The sequence below is a fragment of the Marmota marmota genome, unplaced genomic scaffold (assembly GCF_001458135.2).
Source record: "Marmota marmota marmota unplaced genomic scaffold, marMar, whole genome shotgun sequence".
Classification (NCBI taxonomy): domain Eukaryota; kingdom Metazoa; phylum Chordata; class Mammalia; order Rodentia; family Sciuridae; genus Marmota; species Marmota marmota.
In genome coordinates this window covers 22,309,423-22,329,100 of record NW_026000221.1, presented here as the reverse complement: position 1 = coordinate 22,329,100, position 19,678 = coordinate 22,309,423, and the positions used below count along the sequence as shown (strand labels likewise).

At 45.0% G+C, this 19,678-nt stretch overlaps 1 protein-coding gene and 1 long non-coding RNA gene across 4 annotated transcripts in view; one reads left to right on the top strand and one right to left on the bottom strand.

The window, feature by feature from the left end:
- Positions 1 to 21: 21 nt before the first annotated feature.
- LOC125612969 lies at positions 22 to 7,329 on the top strand. Its single transcript, XR_007343465.1, has 2 exons — positions 22 to 821; positions 6,932 to 7,329. It is a non-coding gene; the product is annotated as an uncharacterized LOC125612969 (long non-coding RNA).
- Positions 7,330 to 9,604: 2,275 nt separating this feature from the next.
- Positions 9,605 to 19,678, bottom strand: part of LOC107144855 (liver carboxylesterase 1-like) — a 28,005-nt gene continuing 17,931 nt past the window's right edge. For 2 of the 3 annotated variants that reach the window (XM_015488719.2, XM_015488720.2), the window contains exons 9-14: positions 16,678 to 16,818; positions 15,571 to 15,651; positions 15,186 to 15,333; positions 11,415 to 11,546; positions 10,250 to 10,322; positions 9,605 to 9,971 (exon numbers count right to left, since the gene is read on the bottom strand). In XM_015488719.2, coding sequence (XP_015344205.1) covers positions 9,800 to 9,971; positions 10,250 to 10,322; positions 11,415 to 11,546; positions 15,186 to 15,333; positions 15,571 to 15,651; positions 16,678 to 16,818 — 747 coding nt within the window. In that variant the 3' untranslated portion in view covers positions 9,605 to 9,799. Of the gene's footprint in view, positions 9,972 to 10,248; positions 10,412 to 11,414; positions 11,547 to 15,185; positions 15,334 to 15,570; positions 15,652 to 16,677; positions 16,819 to 19,678 lie in introns of those variants that run through there. The other variant, XM_015488721.2, reaches the window with a different exon arrangement.

The following is a 19,678-nucleotide window of genomic DNA, read 5'->3' as shown; positions in this document are numbered from 1 at the left end:
AGCTCTCCCTCCCTCTGGCACCTCTTGGGACCTCCAAGTCACGCCCATAGCTCTTCTCTTGTATCTGAACAGTCTGTACCAAACTCTTAGATTACAGAGGGCCACAAACTCGTCCAACAACTTCTTACATAAGAATTTCTCCCTGGTAGAACTCTAACCTCAGAGCACTTTGAGCTTCCCAAAGCGGGCACCAGGAAACTGAACCCTGAAACAAGGCAAAACTTTGGTCTGGGGTCCTCAGAACAAGCTGGGACATTGTAGAGCAACTCCCAGCTCCAAAGCTGCTCAGCTGGGAGATCAGGGACATCTCTTAGCCTCCTCAGGCTGCTATTTCCTAGAAACCAGGCTCTGATATTTGGAAGTGATCATCCAGTCCTCTTCTGATGTCTAAATTAGTTTTGCTTTGTGTCTGCGTGGTGACCCAGGCTCCCACACACAACTATGGTCAGGAAACTCACTACATTTTGGTGCAGCAATTTTTGGATATAATATTCTTCCAGTAAATGAATTCCATATACCTCAAATCCTTGGCTCTCATTATGTCTCCATTTTATCCATTCCTTCTTCAAACATTTACCCACATACCTGGTGCATACAGGTAAGTACAAAAACAGGCTCCAACCTCTACTCTGTGTGCAATTTTAGCCTTTTCAGGTTATGGATGCTTTTCTCAGTTACAGAGAAAAAGGAAAACGTATATAATATTGGTTTCTAATTTAACTTTTTAGTTTCTGTCTGTCCAAAGACCCTCTTGACCAATGTCCTGAGTGGAGAGCTCAGCATGTTATCCCTGTTACAGTGCTGCCCCCTGCTGGACACTGGTAAGTACACAGGTGAAGACAGGTCTGGTTGTCTCTAAAGCTTTTTGCTTTGATTTAATTTAATCAAAGATTGGGGCTAGGAAAGACACTTTCTGTAAAATATTAAAGTTGTTTACAATGAAAGTAATGATTAGATATTTGAGAGTATTACAATAATGGAAAGGCAAAGATGATTTCAAACTCTGACAGGTACTTGTATTACTGATGTATCTGAAGTGACATGGCTCTTTAGGAGAGGGAATTTATAAAACATAAAAGGAGTCATTCATAAAGGGCCTTGCTTTCATCCAAGGTCATCTCCTTCTGAAAATATTTCTAAAGTGTGTTCAAATTAGTTAGACATGACAGTAGAGTGCATTTGGACACATTGTATACAAATGGAGCACAACTTCTCTTTCCTCTGGCTGTATGTGGTGCAGAATCACACTGGTAGTATAATAATATGTGTATATAGGGTAATAATGTCTGTCTCATTCCACCATCCTTCCTATCCCCACACCCTGTCCCCTCCCCTTATTCCCCTCTGCCCTATCCAAAGTTCATAGTTTAGCTATTGCGAATAGAGCTGCTAGAAACATTCATATGTCTGCATCACTGTAGTATGCTGATTTTAAGTCTTCTGGGTATGGACAGAGGAGTGGGATAACTGGTTCTATTAAAATGGTGATTCCATTAAACAGTATGATATTGGCATCAAAATAGACATGTAGACCAATGGTACAGAATAGAGGACAGAGATAAACCCAAATAAATACGGTTATCTCATACTAGACAAAGGTGCCAGAGACATACCTTAGAGAAAAGTTAGTCTCTTCAACAAATGTTGCTGGGAAAACTGGTAATCCATATGCAGCAAAATGAAGATCAACCTTTATCTCTCACCATGCACAAAAATCAACTCAAAGTGGATTAAAGACAAGCACTAAAACAGAGACCCTGAGCCTAACAGAAGAAAAAGTAGGACCAAATCTTCATCATGTCAGCTTAGGAGATGACTTCCTTAACAAGACTCCTAAAGTGCAAGAAATAAAATCAAGAATCAATAAATGGGATGCATTTGAACTAAAAAGCTTTTTATCAGCAAAGGAAACAATCAATAACATGAATAGAGATCCTAAAGAATGGGAGAAAATTCTTGGGGCTAGGAAAGACACTTTCCACACACACCTCAAACAGAGCAGTCATCTCCAGGACATAGAAAGAATTCAAAAAACTTATCACCAAAAAAAAAACAAACAAACAAACAACCCCATCAATAAATGGGCCAAGGAACTGAACAGACACTTCACAGAAGAAGAAATACAATTGAACAATAAATATATGAAAAAACAATGTTCATCAGCTCTAGCAATTAGAGAAATGCAAATCAAAACTACTCTAAGATTTCATCTCACTCCAGTCAGAATGGCAATTATCAAGAATACAAGCAACAATAAGTGTTGGCGAAGATGTGGGGGAAAAGGCACACTCATGCAATGCTGGTGGGAATACAAATTGGTGCAACCACTATGGAAAGCAATATGGATGCTCATTCTTTTTAAAATCGCGAGGCCATAATTAGTATTCAAAAATTGGCAAGTAAGATGGTGGCAAGATCCTTGACTAAGATGGGCAATCTCTTCCCAGAGGCACACCAAGTACCTCCTCCTAAAGCCAAGAAAATCAGGTGAAATATCATAATGCCCACTTTTAGTATGATAAAATTAAAAGATTGAAAAAGCAAAAAGGATTGTGATACCTGCATCACCTTGTTCCAACTCCACGTAGCCCAGTGTGGAGACAAGTGGCTCTCATTCTGGGAAGTCTAGAAGCCCAGGACCAGGTCTGCCATTGTGAAATTCAGTAGTGGGCAAAGCCCCACAACTCCTATCACTGGGCCGAAACTCACAGATTGAACTTCCAAAGCTGTTGATCCAAGTAATTTACTGCCTCTGCAATCAATCAATTTAGGGTTCTTTCCTTAACTTCAGACAGAAATCACCAACAGGCAAAGTGAAGCTCCCATCACATTGACAGCTCTGAGCTTTGAGGGCTAGCGGCTCTCAGCTCATTGGGTTGGGAACTCTTGCTGCTGATCATGCTGCAGCCAGAACTGATAGCTCTTCCTGTAAGTCTCCCAGCAGACAGAGCTAACAGCTCCCTAGCTTGACTTCCAGTGAGGGCAAGCAGCTCTCTCAGCAGCTTTTCTTGGCAGCTCTCTGGCTTGTAGCCATTCTCAGGCCTACCACCCCTTAGTGTTACCAGCTGTTAATATGACCAACTTGCCTTGCTCTGCTTGAGATAGAAACTTCAGGAGAAAAGCTGGGTGTGGTGGTGCCCACCTGTACTCCTAGCAGCTTGGGAGGCTTGAGACAGGAGGATTGTGAGTTCAAAGCCAGCCTCAGCAACAGTGAGGCATTGAAGCAACTCGGTGAGACTCAGTCTCTAAATAAAATACAAAATAGTGCTGGATGTGGCTCAGTGGTTGAGTGCACCTGGGCTCAATCCCTGGTACCTACCCATCCCCCCAAAAAGAATAAAAAAGAAATTACAGAAAAAGTAAAACCCTCTGAAAGAGGCTTTATTAGAACTTAATGCTGCAGCAGGAAGGGAGCGGTACTTGGGAGAGAGATTTATGCCGACTGATCTGATGAGGAGGGATGCTTATACAGACCAAAAGGAAGGCCCATGCAGTCACAGTCTCCTGTCTGCTAACTTCAGAAGTTTTGCATCGTCGTGCCAGTCTTCCTAGCTGTATTGGGCCCACCTGGCTGTCATAGACGGGCTCCTCACAGGCCAAAGTGGAGACATCTGAATGGGCTACAGAGGGAAAGAACCATTCAGAGAAGCTGCAGAGCCTCCGAAGCTACTGCAGCCAAAGCAAAGTCTCCCAGAATCTTTATGGAGCATGTGATGAGGCTGTGGCTGTTGTGATGGCCGCCTGGCTGGACGGCTAAAGAATCAGTTACCTCACTATGCTTCAGGACAGGGGTTGCATCCAAGCGCCCGGATGTTGAGGAGGGGTCTGGAGGCTGACCAGGCCAGGACACTAATACCCATTCCTCCAGCCCCAGGAAGCTTTAGCCACGAACAAAAAAAGCACTAATTTATATGCAGAAAGCATAAACAGAGTGATATCAAAAAATACCCTTTTAAGGAAGATTTGGACTTTCCAGTCTGTCTTACCTCCATCGCCCCTCCTTTAATCTTGAGGCTAGAACAGAGAGTAGGGCACAAAAGCTAGCACAGAGCTTTATCTTGGATCCAGTTCCAGGCCTGCCACCCTATAGAAATCAAAGTCCCCATACACAGAACAGATCACAGAGCCTCTAGAAAGACTCTACCGTCAGGTGGAGACCTATGCACCAGACCCACACTTTGGCCACATCAGTTCCAGCCCCTGAATGGGCCTGGGCCACACTTCCTTCCTCCCAAGACTGCACAAGCTCCCACAGTTGTGAGACCCAGGCATGACCCAGCCAAGAGCCAGACTTTAAGGCCAACCTTGGGCAACTGCTATCACCAGGCCAGTGCTTGCAGCTAGTGTTCTAGAACTCCCAGCAATGTCTGAGTGCGCCTTTTCCCCCACATCCTCGCCAACACTTATTGTTTTTTGTTTTCTTGATAGCTGCCATTCTGACTTGTGAGATGAAATCTTAGAGTAGTTTTGATTTGCAGTTCTCTAATTACTAGAGAAGTTGAACATTTTTTCATATATTTGTTGATAGATTGTATATCTTCTTCTGACAAGTGTCTGTTCAGTTCCTTATCCTATTTATTTGTTATTTTGGTGTTAAGGTTTTTGAATGCTTGATATATCCTAGAGATTAGTGCTCTATCTGATGTGCTTGTGGTAAAGGTTTGCTCCCATTCTGTAGGCTCTCTATTCACCTCACTGATTGTTTCTTTTGCTGAGAACAAGCTTTTTAGTTTGGATTAATTCCATTTATTGATTCTTGGTTTTAATTCTTGCACTATAAGAGTCTTATTTAGGGAGTTGGGACCTGAACCAACAAGATGGAGATTTGGGCCTACTTTTTCTTCCATTAGGCTCAAGGTCTCTGGTTTAACTCCTAGGTCCTTGATCCACTTTGAGTTGAGTTTGTGCATGGTGAGAGATCAAGGTTTAATTTCATTTTGTTGCATATGGATTTCCAGTTTTCTCAGCACCATTTGTTGAAGAGGCTATCTTTTCTCCAATGTACACTTTTGGGTCCCTTTGTCTAATATAAGATAACTGTAGTTATTTGGGTTAGTCTCTGTGTCCACTATTCTATACCATTGGTCTATAGGTCTATTTTGGTGCCAATACCATGCTGTTTTTGTTACTATTGCTCTGTGGTATAGTTTAAGGTCTGTAATAGTGATGCCACCTGCTTCACTCTTCTTGCTAAGGATTGTTTTGGCTATTCTGGGTCTCTTATTTTTCCAGATGAATTTCATGATTGCTTTTTCTATTTCTATGAGGAGTCTCTATCTCTTTCTTGAAATAATCTTTGCTACCTGTATTTGCTCTCTTATCTCTTTGTTGGAATGATCAATTTTTGCCTGTACTTGCTCTCTTAGGTCATTCTTTAATTCCCAGATCCTTTTAATGATGTACATTCTGAACTCCTTTTCTGACATTTCATCTACTGCACTGTCCATGGGTTCTATTATTGTTGTATCTTGGTTTATTTGGGGCACTTTCCTCCCTGTTTTTTTCATGCTGTCTGTGTCTTCCTCTCTTGCAGTGCAGACCTGAGCTATTGCAGCTTCTAACCTGTAATCTTGTAGTGTCCCTGCAGGCTACCAATACCTCATCTTAAAGGGAGATTTCAAAGTTTACAGCACCCAATGCAACCCGTATGCAGCCATAGATCAATTAGGTTTTATTTTGACATCTACTGTTTTGTCGCTATAAACCGAAATGATGAATTTGGTTACCTTTTATCAGGTAACCAGTAATTTTGCATAAGGATTTACAGTTTCTAATGGTGGGCAGTGGGGGGGGGGGGGTAGGCTGTGATGTTTATGAGGCAGGATGTGAGAATATAGAGGTATTAGATTAAAGGACCAATGAAAGGGTAATCAAAAGTGTTGGATGTTAGCAGGAGAAAAAAGAGAGTATGGCGACCCCATGCAGGTCTCCCTGTTGCCTCTGCAAGCAGATGGTGTCTGTTAGCACACCTAGTAGGGATACCAGTGGTGCATAGGGCCCCACAGGGACCTTGGTGATGGTCTTCCAGGTCCTGGTTCTTGTCCCTAGATGGAAGCACCCGTGTCACTGGTTGATGGTGGTAGTAGTTTCAAGCCTGTAGGTACCATAACATTGGGCTTCCAGGCCCCCATCAGCGTCCCAAGCTAAAGATAGCTGCCCCAGCTAAAGATGGCGGAGGCAGCAGTAACCCAAGATGGCGGTGGAGATGTCCCAAGATGGAAGCAACCACTTTCAGGACTGGGAGGATGGGCTGTGCAATGGCATTGTGTGGCCTATTCGGTGATGCTGCAGTGTTGTCTGCAGTGCTGCAAGGGGCAGCTGCCTTGGCCCTGACCAATGTCCCACAGGGGAGATTACCACGTGGGGAGGGCTATGGCGATGGCTGCTATTGGGAGTAGCCCTGGCTCCAAAGAGTAACTTCCCCATCGCCCAAGTAGAGCCATCCAATGGTGAGCCCTGCTGGCTCACATGATCCTTACCTACCAATCAGATTAGCCCTGCTGGCCCACAAGATCCTTACCCACCAATCAGACTAACCCTGCTGACTCACATAATCCTTACCCACCAATCAGAAAGCACCCCATGCCAACTGTCAAACCATTAAACTATTAAACTGTCATAACTGTCAATGCCCCCACCCCATAAATATGCAGAACTGTTCCTCAATAAACGGGCATTTTCTCTAATGATGAGCCTTCTTCATTCTTTCAGCTACAATGGCCCAAAGTGGAGGAGGTTTGGGTGAAGCCACCTGTCGGTGAATAAGGAACCACAACATGTGTGGCACAGTATTCCTCTCAGGTCTCCCGGTGGCTGCACACAGGGGGCAGGCCTCTCCAGTCCTTTTTTTTTTTATATCCAATCCCAACCTCAGCTTTAGGCTCAGCTGCCCTTCATAGGGGACCTCCACACCTCTGCTCTCCTCCAACAGATTTCTGGCACTTGTTACCTGGTATCTGCTGACTCAAGAGGCATCCTGGAGTGGCTCCTCTAGTCCTGGTCCTGCCTCCATGCCCAGGGACCCTGTGATCCTCAGATGTGAAGATGGGGTATTCTCAGTGATCCTGACTGTTGGGAGTCGCCCTGGCTCCAAAGACTAACTTCCCCATCCCCGGAAAAGGGTCATCCAATGGTGAGCCCTGTTGGCTCACATGATCCTTACCCACCAATCAGACTAGCCCTGCTTACTCACATGATCCTTACCCACCAATCAGAAAGCACCCCGTGCCAACCGTCAAACCATTAAACTGTTAAACTATCATACCTGTCATAACCCCCGGATCTATAAATATGCAGAGCTGTTCCTCAATAAACGGGAATTTTCTTCGACAACAAGCCTTGTTCGTTCTTTCGTTGGTGCTGAAACCTGGGAGAGGGGATGCCTCGCTGCTCAAGGGCCCCCTCTCTCAAGGCTTTCCATTCTCGTCCACTCTTTCGAGCGCTACTATTACTCACACAACACCGGCTCTTCAGTAGGTGAGTTCCCCTATCAGGTATCCAACTTCAGACAGGCTACGCAGGAGCTTTGACTGTGATCATCTGGCAAACCTCTGATGCCCAATCTGGAGGAGAGAATGCACCCCACCACCACCTTCACGGTTACAGTGGACTCTCTGGAACCCGGTTCATGAGCAAGAAGTCCTGAGGGGTAGAGAACAGGCACTCCCCCCTCTCTCTCTCTCTCTTTCTCTCTCAACCACCCTTGTCCCTCTCCCAACCTATGGGGGCCTCATCTTCCCTCCCTGCAGACTCCCCCTTATTAAATTCTGTACACAAGATTGGCCTTACTGTCAATTAGACAATCAAAGTCAATGGCCCCCAGGAGGATCCCTAGATCCCGTAATTCTCAGAGATCTGTTTAACTTCTGTGAGCGCTCGAAAAAGTGGAAGGAGATCCCCTATGTTGAGGCTTTTTGTCTTCTTCATTCTCAACCCAACCTATCCGGCAGATGAACCCCCTCCCTACCGACCTCCCCCACCAGCTCCATCCAGCCCCTCAGGTGCCCCCCTAACACAGGGGACACCTTTAGTCCCCCCCCCCAAACTAGGTCCCAAGAGTTTCAATGAGTCCTCCAGGTTTATAGCCTCACTTACATGTTATTGGCTAATACTCTCCTTCTTGAGGAATGTACCAGAGTCTGGGAACTTGCCAGATCCCATGGGGATGAAACTCACCGAGTTAATCCCAATCACCCTCTGGGGCCACTTGCTCCCTCAGATCTAACTCCCAACTGGGATTATAATACACAAGCTGGCATATAGAGTAGGAACCAATTCTCCGCATGTATTATTGCTGGGCTCAAAAACACGGCAAGTAAGGCTGTCAATTTCCAAAAATTACAAGAGACCCCATCAGAATTTCTGGATCGGCTTAGGAAAGCCCTTCAGCAGTAACCTAGATCCCGAAACCCCAGATGGCCATCATGTCCTTATGACATATTTCCTCTCGCAGAGCTACCCCAACATCCGGGACAAACTAAAAAAGCTCGAACAAGGCCCTGCCATGCCCCAGACTGAGAAATTTCAGATGCTCGCCCAGGCCATGCAGGGTGCTTCCTCGGGTCACCGCCCATCACTGCAGGTCAAAACCCCCTAGGACTCCTGCTTCAAGTGTGGCAAGGAGGGACATTGGGCCAGGGCATGCCCCATACCACACACACCGCATACCCCATGCCCTAAATCTCAACAACAAGGTCATTGGGGCTCTGACTGTCCTAGATCCCATAGGAGGCCTATGGCCAGGGAACCCTTCGACCTCTGGGCATGGCAATCGAAGATTGATTGTACCTTGGGTCCTTGTCCCTGGCCATAATGATCAATAGACAGGGACCCAGGGTGCAGATTCAGGTGGATAGGTACAAGGTTGACTTTCTCATTGACACTGGGACTACCTTCTCATCCTGACAGAATTCTGGGGGCAAACAGTACTGTCCACCTCTCCTATTGTCGGGGTAGGAGGAAAGACCATCTATCCAAAAAAGACTCCCCTACTACTCTGTTCCATAGACAACTTCCCATTCTCTCAGACGTTCCTAGTTATGCCCCAATGTCCAGTTCCTTTGCTCAGCCGAGATATTCTCTCTAAATTCAATACAACAATCAACATCCGGGCTCCTTGCATCAGTCAGGCCCCAGAATTGGCCTGTTCATCTTTTCTGGCCCTTTTGGCAGACTGGCCATTCTGCTCCACTTGTGAGGCTGACATGAAACACCATACTAAAAAAGACCCCTTACCTATGAACCTGGTCAACCTGAGGGAAAATTCACAGCTTTTCTCCCTAATGGTTGTAGGACTTGGGATATGGAAGGAGGGTGGTCTGAGCAGGACTTCATGTCTGCACCCCTACAGAAAGGCCTTCCAGTCTGGTTTTACAAGCTGCCCCCCGTCTTCCTCATGAGCACCCAAGAGACATCCTTGGAGATGAATCTATGTGGGTTTGAGCTCCCCCGTGGGTCTGTGGCTCCCAGGAATCTTATATTCCCATATTAGACCACATTTGGCCTTTACCACTGTACTAAACTCTCGATAGAGATTCTTCTCACATGTATGATGACATCTCTCTGGGAGAATGGACTCAGCTATAGTTCAAGACACAGACTCTGATTTGGTCTCCAAATGAACATTCATTCTGCAAATCAAGGCCACAAGTACAAAAACTTCCCCTCCTGGACTGTCCCCACCTACACCACACAATTCTCCAGCTTCCACAATAAGATGTCTCCTCGGTCTACAAACACCTCCTGCAGAACACCCCCGTTGGGGCGCCTCTGGTCTCCTGAGGCTGGCTCGGCCTCCCATTCACAATTCCACGTGTTCTCTCTGAGGAGGCTTCTTGGCTCTGAGCTTAGTCCACAAAGCCATCTCCTTCTCTTTCAGCCCCTGGGCTGCCTGGGTGTTGGCTCCAATCTTCAGGTACCCTTCCTTCTGATCATACTCTGGCCAATGGGGCAGCTCCTCCCCATTTGGGTTCCTAGGAACAAAATCAAACAGAAATTGCACAGAGCGGCTAGTGGTCCCAACAATATTCTGAGAGTTGCCTGGAGTTTCTGCCAAGAGGCACATGCACCTCCAGAGACAGGGAGCTCTCCATCTCCTGGAGCAGCCTGTGCACTAACTGTCACCATGCTGTGGTCACAGGGTCAGGGATCTGGTCAGTCAAACTTCAGAAGCCCCTCTTTCCCAACAGGTAGGCCCTACCACTTGCCACCCCACCCACCCACCCTGCTACCTCTATGCCACTAGCCTCACCCATGGCGAGCAAAGTTGGCCCAGAATTTCATCACCATCCTGCTGAGGTTGGTCTCCTCTTCTGAGGTGCCCCCTGTTGGGGCAGAAGGAAAAAAATGCTTTGCTACTCAAAGTGGGTTGTGTGGGCCAGCAGCAGCACCTGGGAGTTTGTAGGACAGGCAGCTTGTGGGAAGAGGGGAGGGAAAGGGAAGGTATTAGGGACTGAGATTAAACAAATGATGTTATGTGCACACACAGATATGGCTAATGAATCCTACCGTTATGTATGATTATAATGAGACAAAAGAAAGGAAGGGAGGGAGGGGGACGGACTCTTGGCCCTAACTCTGTGCCTCCTAGACAATGTGCATTTCAGGAAGACCCTTCCCTTGGTGTGCACTTTCAGCTTGAGAACAGCTGGTCTAGGACTTGGACATGCATGCAGTCCACCAGGAAGCTGACTGCCTTTGTCTTCTGTGCCCACCTGCCTGTCACTCCCCACTCAGGGTCCAAAGGCCACATAAGAAGCTTCCTCTGCTTTGAAGGATTGTTGGCTCTTGGGTTTTTGAAACACAGCCACATTTTCACGGAGTCTGAGAAAGTTCAGACTGCAATGACACTAAGGAGCTACCCAACTGGGAGGCACCCAGAGGTGCAGGTGGCCTTGAACGGTCATAAAGTGGCTCAAAATTCATGTGCAACTGCTGAGAGTTCATTAATTTAAGACACTTATGGAAAGTTTTGAAAAAGTATATTATCAAACATAGAGGGTAATATGCAAATTTAGATATATTAGAAGACTGAATGACAAGACACATAATGACACTGGATTCAAGTTGAGCACAATTGTGACCTTAGTTCCCTCCCCCCACATCCTAATATACGTCTTTGAATGAAAAATCAGGAGCAGCATTCTTGACCTAGAACAGTGCCCTGCAGGTGGCCCACCGCTTCTCTTATTGATATCACAGTCAGGATTCTGAGAGTGACTCTGGCTCAGGGCACATGGATGTGCCTCCTCCTGGCACAGTAGAGAGGCTGGGAACTGCCCTGTGTAGCTCAGGCCCATTACAGTGAGTCAGAAGCTAAGCCTGGGACAGCAGGAGAACTTGCTCAAGGCCACCAAAGCAAGACTAGAACCCAGACCTCCTGACTGCAAGCTCACAGCCAAGCACAGAGCTATTACCTTTTAAAATCGGGGCCCCAAAGACTGAGTAGATTTCATCCCCATGGTCTCCTATCACCGTCTTGGGTCTCATGTCTGATATGAAGCTCGGGCGATACTGAAACTCATACATGTAGGTGGGGGCTCCAGCATCTGAGAAGACACAGATTTGCGCACAGTTCACATCACCAGCTGGACGGTCTCAAAAGTCTCTGGCTGTGCAGGAAGCCCCTGGCTATCGGCATGGGAGAGAGACAGTTTGGGGAAAGCACAGTAACTTGCCTAATAGCTGGTTGAGGAGGAAATGGGACTTGGACCAGATATTTCTGTATGCTTTGAAGTCTTTGTATTTTTACTTTGCTTTTCTACTAAAGAATTTTGTTTGTTGTTTTACATAATGGAAGTACACAATGTATCAACTAAAGACACTGGGTTTGTTCATTGAAAATACACTAGAGCTCATTCATTTCAAGCATAACCTACAACCTGGTAGGTGTCTTCTATTCAGCCCAGTTTTGAGCATTTCCAGGGCTGTTCTCACCCATTCAGACAAGAGTGAAGCAAATCCAAGCTGCTTGTCTAAAAATGAGGATATTTAAACGAACATATATGTAGAGACGGAACAATCTGTTTCTTGTATCTCAGGAATACTGCATCCAAGAAAGTTATCTTTCAGAAATGAGGAAGAAATAACAACTGTCCCAGACAAAAGCTTATGAAATCAATTACCTCTGGACACACCCTATAGGTTTTGTGAAAGAGGCCTTTAAGCTGAAACAAAGACACTAATAAAATAAAACATGTTAAAGTACAAAAGTCAATGATACAAATAAAACTATAACTGAAAGAAATTATCATGACAAATTCAAACACAAAATTTATACATGAATTCTGATATCAAAAATATAATGCATGGGGATATAATATAGAATTGTTATATGTGATTAAATTTATTAATAGGCTGGTATAAGTGTAAAACTTTGTAAGTACACTTTATAGTAACAACAAAGCAAAAATTTTTAATAGAAGCACAAAACAAAAATAGAAAGAATTCAAAGCAAACCATGACAGAAAACCATCAAAACACAAAGGAAGACATCAAGAGGGGAAGAATAAAGAAGGTATTTTAAAAACAACTAGAAAACAACTGACAAAATGGCATCAGTAAATACCTCGCTATCAGTAATTGTCTTGAACATAAATGGATTAAATCCTTCAAGAAAAAGGACAGTGACCAGATTAGAAAACAAGAGCCACGTATATATGTTTCCCACAGGAGACTCATCTTGATTTTAAGATGTATGTAGCCTGAAGGTGAAGGGATGGAAATAGTATTGTACACAAATGAAAACCAAGAGAACAGAGGCAGCTCTCATTATATCAGAAAACAGAATTTAAATTAAAAAACTAAAAAAGAGACATCCTACTAGGAAAGGCAGATAGGAAAAAGTCTGTTCAATGATGACATGATCTTATGGGTACAAAACCCCACAGATTTTCCTGCAAGATGGTTAGAACTAGCAAACATATATGGTCGAATTGCAGGATACAAAATCAACATGCAAAATTCTCTATATACTCACACTGAACTGTGGAAAGAAAGAAAGAAAGAATGAATGAAAGAAAGAAAGAAGGAAAGAAAATAAATGATCCCATGGATAGTAATAATAACAAGGTAAAACTCAATGGGAATAAATTTAACTGAAGTGTTGTGTTTCCAAGACACTAAAATATATAAGACACTGATGAAAGAAATAGAAGATGACACAAACGCAAAAAAAGATACCCAATGATCACAGTTTGGAAGAAGTAATATTGTTAAAATATCCATGCTAATCAAAGTGATCTACTGGTTCAGTGAAATCACTATCAAAATTCCAACATCATTCTTCAGACAGATAGGGAAAAAATTGTAAAATTCACATAAAACAAACAAAAAACTGGATCAATGTAATCATGAGTGGAAAGAAAAAAAGCTGGAGATGTAACCCCAGTTTTTTCAAAGTACACTAAAAACTATGGTAGTTAAAATAACACACTATTGGAAGAAAAGAATCAACACATCAATCAATGGAACACACTAGAGAGCCCAGATGTGAACCCAGGCATGTGAAGTCAACTGATTTTTGACAAAGGTGCTAAGAATACAAAATGAGAAAAGACAGTCTCTTGGATAAAGAATATTAAGAAAACTGGATTTTTTGACCTGAAGAAATAGGAAATTGAAACTCATATCACACCATAAGCAAAAATTACTAAAAAAAAATGGATGAAAGACGTAGAAGTCACATCAGAAATTCAAAGACTGATAGAAGAAAACAGAGAAAAAACTATGTGACACTAGTCTGGGCAATGACTCTGGATTTGATTCCCAAAAATGGGGGACAACACAGTGAAAACTGACAAATGAGATTTCATCGAACTGTACAGCTCCTTCAAGCAAGGAAAATAAGGAACAGTGTGCAAAAACAACCTGCAAACCGGGAGAAAATGTCCGCAAGCCATAATGCATTAAACAGTTAAATATAAGCTCTGCAGGGCCTTTGGGCAACAGCAACGAAACAAAACAGCCAATTTAAAAGTGAGTAAGGGCCCTGCGTAAACGTTTCTAAAAAGAAGACATATAAATGACAACAGGTAGATGAGAACGTGCTCAATGTCACTGGGAAAACACAAACTATAGCTACAATGAGGTATCACCCACCCCAGTCCAAATGATTTTATCAAAAAGAATGGAAAACGAAAAAGGGTGACCTCAGCTCAGGAGGCTGAGGCAGGAGGATTGTAAGTTCAAAGCCATCCTCAGCAACTGAGCAAGGTCCTGTCTCGAAACAAAAAGGGCTGGGGATGTAGTTCAGTGGTGGAGTACCCCTGGGCTCAATTCCAGGCACCAAAATAAAAGGGAAAAATATTAACAAAGATGAAAAGAAAAGGGAACACTTTAATACAGTTGGTACAGATGTCAAACAAGATTGGGGTTGTTGAAAAACTTAAAACAGAATCACCATGTAATCCAGCAACCCCACTTCTGAGTATCTACCCAAAAGATTTGGAAGCAATTGGATGGAGAGATCTCTTCAACCCCATGTTCACAGTAGAACTACTCACAAGAGCCAAATCATGAAATTACCTATGTACATCAACAGATGAAAAGATAAAGAAAATGTGGTAGAGAAACACATGGAACACTATTTAGTCTTTAAAAAGAAAAGAATGATACCATTTGAGATAACCTGTTGAAATGGGGTCCAATATGCTGAGGGAGATAAGGCTCAGAAAGGTAAGTACCACATGTGACAACTTATAGCTCAAATAAAATGGTGGTAACAGGCGAGAGATGAGGAGGAAAGGAGGGTGATGGTAAAAGAGTACAAAATACCAGTTGGGGAAATGTTGGTCTTCTCTTTTGATGTTGTTCTACTGGACAGTGTGGTAAACACAGTTGATAATAGAGTGTTTTGCACTGAATATTACTGAAAGGAAATGTCAAGTGTTCTCCCTGCAAAAAATGCCAAGTATTTGAGGAGATGGGTCCGTTAACCAGTTTGATGGAATTATTGAACAATGTATTCATAAATCATAACCACACTGCACTCCATAAGTTTATATAAATAATGTTTGTCAATTTGTGATTTTAAAAAGTTCTGTGAATGTGTTCCCTCTCCTTCTCTGTCTCCCCTCTCTGAACATCTTATTGCACTGTATGTGCTCCTCCTCCACTTTCTTTGCCCATAGGTGACTGGATATTGGGAGGTGGCAGTGTCCCTCTCCTATGCAACCTCTGTGACTTACCTCTGTGACCACGGGCCACAGTCACAGATGGGATACAAAATATCACATCTCCCATCAACTCCAGGTAGAGGTCTTTGATTTTGACAGGGTCGTCTGTCCCTCTAAAATTCTTCTCAGTGGCCATTTGAGTCAGTTCATCTTGGATCTCCTAAAATGCATCAAGAAAGAGATCCTCCACCTGGAGAGCTGCAGAAGGCTCCTTGGATGTGAACCTCCTGGGCCCTGTGCAAATCCCTCCTGGGGTGGCGGGGAGGGAAAGGCAGACAGATGGGGATGGGACGCAGGTGTCAGGTTTTCTTCTGACATTGAGTTGGTCTGGGACACAGGGCAAGGCCAGCTGTTCTTTGTTTCTCAGTCAATTCCCATAATTCTTTTGACTTCTTACCAGAAGAGAGCCAGTCTTCTGCAGGAGTGATGTGGCCGTCTTCTGGTCCAGCTTGCCTTCAGAGATGGGAAATCCCATCATCTATTAAAAAAGGGGTGAAGTATTTCTGAATCATCAGGAATTAACAAGAAGAACCTAGCAAGTCAATGCCTGTGAAGGTTCTCTTGGGGTCTTGATGTGCAGGTGCATTCATTAGATTGAAAAACTATCAAGTAAATGGACTTGTACATAGAAACTCAAGGTATATAAAAGGGATGACTTGAACATATAAATACCAGGCTAGGGGGCACATGGTCATCCGGGCAGTGAGGGAAATTGAAGCCAGGGTAGTGCTGAAGCAGAGAGCTCAGAACAAGAGAGCACAGGCCATTACTCCACACACTCCAATGTCTCGTGAAGTCAAAATCCATCACGATGAGTTTTTTCTTTGGCACAACCTGAAGTTCTCACTTCTGAAGTGAGAACTGCAGAACTCCCAACCTGTGAAGATGCTGTTCAGCCTCTGCACTCTGCCCTCTATCCCACTCTAGCCTGGCTTTTTTAGTCTAAGGCCATGGCCGAGGATGACCCTAGGCCCCCTTGAAACACCTACATGAGAAATCTCAATGCTTTCCAGTCAAAATGGGATCTTCTCCAGCCAAAACCTGGCTTTTCGGAGCCAATGTAACTAACATATAAGCAAGTTCCTCTAACTCTTTCCAGAGAAGTGCTGGGAGCACCCATGGGAACCCCTAGGACCTGTGAGTCCAAGCCCAAGGAAGAAGTAGCTGTGCCCAGATCTAGCTCCTGCTTCTTTTCCTCTAGACCTCATCTGTCTGCACTATTATGGTTTCTGCAGACCCGCCCATCCTGAACAAGTCAGTATTCGTTATTAGGAAGACAATCAATGAGTGCTTGGGGAGAAGGGTCCACAGGGCTGTACCAGTCAAGAGAGCTGTACCATCCCAGAGAAGATTTACAAAGAAATGCCCAGTGTCCACTCAGACCAGTGGTGAAGTTTCCCAGACTCAGAGTGGGCCTTTGAGAAAAGAGACATTCTGGGTCCAGATGACAGAGGGAGGATGGGGGAGGAGGAGGAGTCTGTGTAAGAGGTCTGTACATTCTCACCGTGGGCAAAATCCAGCCAAACTCTTGCTTGTTGATTCCCACAATGTAGGGGACAGTGTTGAACGTCTTATCAGCCAGAATCTCCTCTGGTGTCTTGGGCAGCACCACACCGTCTATTACAGTGGGTATCATGGGAGTGCTCTGGGGAAAGAGAGCAGAGCAGTCAACACGCCAGCACCACAGACTTCCATGACTCTGGGCAGGGCCACAAAACTCAGAAGGGAGCTAAGTCTGTGACACAGTGAGGGGAGAATTTTAACCAGGAAGCTAGGGATGGCAACGTGATAGTGGTCGGGGAATGGGAAATATATCACCCAAAGTATATATTATATGTAAATAATTATAATATCCATCTCAATTTTAAACGCACACACAGGCACTGGATTCTCACTGTCGTAGTCGTGTTTGTCAGATCGCAGTGAGTGCTGAATTAGCAAATAGCTGGGCCATTGGTCCAAAGGGAAGTCCAGAATCAAGGCCCTGTGAGACTCTCGTCTCCATGTGGGTTGCTCTTTAGACATGTCATATGATATAGATCCCTTACAAAGAATTCGTTACATGCAGAATCCGTTTATAATAAAACACCAGCTGGGACTCACTTAACTTTTCTCAACCTTGGGAAACATCACTGCAGATTTCTACAGCTCCTGCCTTACAACACTGCTGTCCACTCTGCTGTTTAAACATGGAGCTGCTTCTCCATCTTTCCCGTGGTTGTGTCTCCACCAAAGATGTTGCATGACAGTTTTCCAGACTGACCTCACTTACAGACAGGCAAATCTCCGGTTCTTCTTTGGATGGACTGTACTCTTGATTCATTAATATTGAATTCATGGCCAAGAGCACCGTACACACCCTGAACAAAGCTTACCTATCATATGTGCTTTCTCTTCAAGACACAGCACAGCCTCTCATGCTTAGGGACACTAGACAGCACTTCTTCACTATGCCTGAGAGTCGTTATAAACAGAGAAATCACCAACAAAAGCGAATATTGTAAAAGAAGCAGTGCTATATAGACCACAAGAAGGATACTGTTAGCAAGAGAGATGAAGTAAGACACTGAGTATTCCCTTGTGTGACCTCAGAGGGGAACATGGACCTCACAGCAACTCAACTCCTTGCTGCTTTGCATTTAATATTGCAAATGACCACAAATGCATCAAGGTATTTATCTGGTGCTTACAAAAATGTGTTAGCAAAGAAGTGAATTCACAAATACTAAATCTGTAACTGAGGAGTATCCATGGCATCTGTATTTAAACTTGAGCTCTTTTAGAGAAACGATTAGTTTTGAGGAGGTATCGAGCTCACCACTCGAGATACCTACATTGAGACTTGATTCCCTATTTGGGGGAGTAATAGATCAAGACAAGGGCCAGATCCTGCTCCCTGAGCTGACAGTAGAGGGCTTGGTTTGGGTGCCTTAGCAAGGCTGCGTGGCTCTGAGAGGCCTGCCCAGAGGCCAGCAGGAGGAGCAGCTCCTCTGAAGGAAGAGTCTGCAGGGCACATGGATCAGGTGTTTGGCATCTGCATGGGCTTTTGTTATGAAAGCTGTTGGCAGTGGAAATAGCATAAGCAAGGGACAGAGGTGAGCAGGACTAATTCCAGCAATGTCACAGAGGCCTGGGCTTGAAGGAGGGCCTTAGAGCAGGAACAAGAGAGAGGCTCCGAGGATAGAGCACATTTTCTGCACAATCTCTGGCACATCCCTGGCACTCACATATGAAGAACTAATTCAATGGGGCTGCTGAGGCCCATGTGTTGAGGCTTAATCTGCAGTATGTGGTAGTAGTGGGAGGGCGGAGACCTGAAGATATGGGGCCTAGTGGGAGGTCTTCAGGTCACTGGGCACGTGCCCTCATCATACAGAAATTCCCAAGTCTCCCCCTCTCCCCCTCCCTCCCTCCTTCTCTCTGTCCATCTCTCTCTACCCCCAGAGTTCCAGATAGGAGGTGAGCGGTTTTGCTCTTCTCCCAGTCCTGGGGTGATGTGCTGCCATAGGCCCAAAGCAACGGGTTCACGGAATCATGGAATAAACCCTCCAGAAATGTGAGCTCAATTGACCTTCTCCTCTTTATAACTTGATCATCTCAAATATCCATTATAGTACCAGAAAGCTGATTAATACAGGAAGCAAGGTTTTGTCCTGTCAACAAGAAGTAACTTCCAAGAAGGAAGTGACAGGTTCTAACTGTGTTCAGCCAGGTGAGTCTGGGGTACCCTAAGGTATGAGAATGGGGAAAGGAAAGGGGAGGGTAAGAGTAATGGTCCTGGAGAGAGCCCGGGAGGGCAGAGTGGGGCAGCACCCGCAGGGAGAAGACCAGCATGAAAAAGCTGAGGAGGAGAATAACTGGCACTGTCCACCCCGTGGACGCTGGAGGTTGTCTGTCAGGACTGCAGTGCGGGGGTCAAGGACTCAGGGCTTCCTTCTCGCCTCTTCTTCCTTGACTCCTCACACACCATATATCAGCAACTTCTGTCATCTTTTCCTTCAGAAAGGTCTGGAGGGCAGACTTCTTGCTCCTCCATTGATCTGAGCTACAAGGATCCCTTGCTGTGCAGCTACAGAGCACTGAGCTCCCAGGGCTGTCCCTGCCCCTGCCCTCCCCTTCCCCTACTGACTATTGCAGTCACCAGACCTTTGTGAAACCTCAGATCATGTCCACACTCTGTTCGAAGCCCTCTGAGCACCTCCCATATCCCACAGAATCACAGTCCGTGTCCTTCCAGTGACCACCCCACCCCCACCTCAGGACACCCCCCAGCCTCCACTCCACACACAGGGCCTCCTGCATCAGGGCCTTTGCCGTTGCTGTTGCCTCTGCCAGAAACCCTCCTCCTCCAGTCCTCTTGACAGCTGGCTTCCTTCCCCCGCCAGAGATCCACCCCAAGGTCACTGGCCCATCAGGCCACCCCTTGATCCTAATGCTTACATTTAAACCATTGGCTGACTTGGTCCCCATTTTCCAGTATCTTTTTCTCTCTTGACTCTGACCAT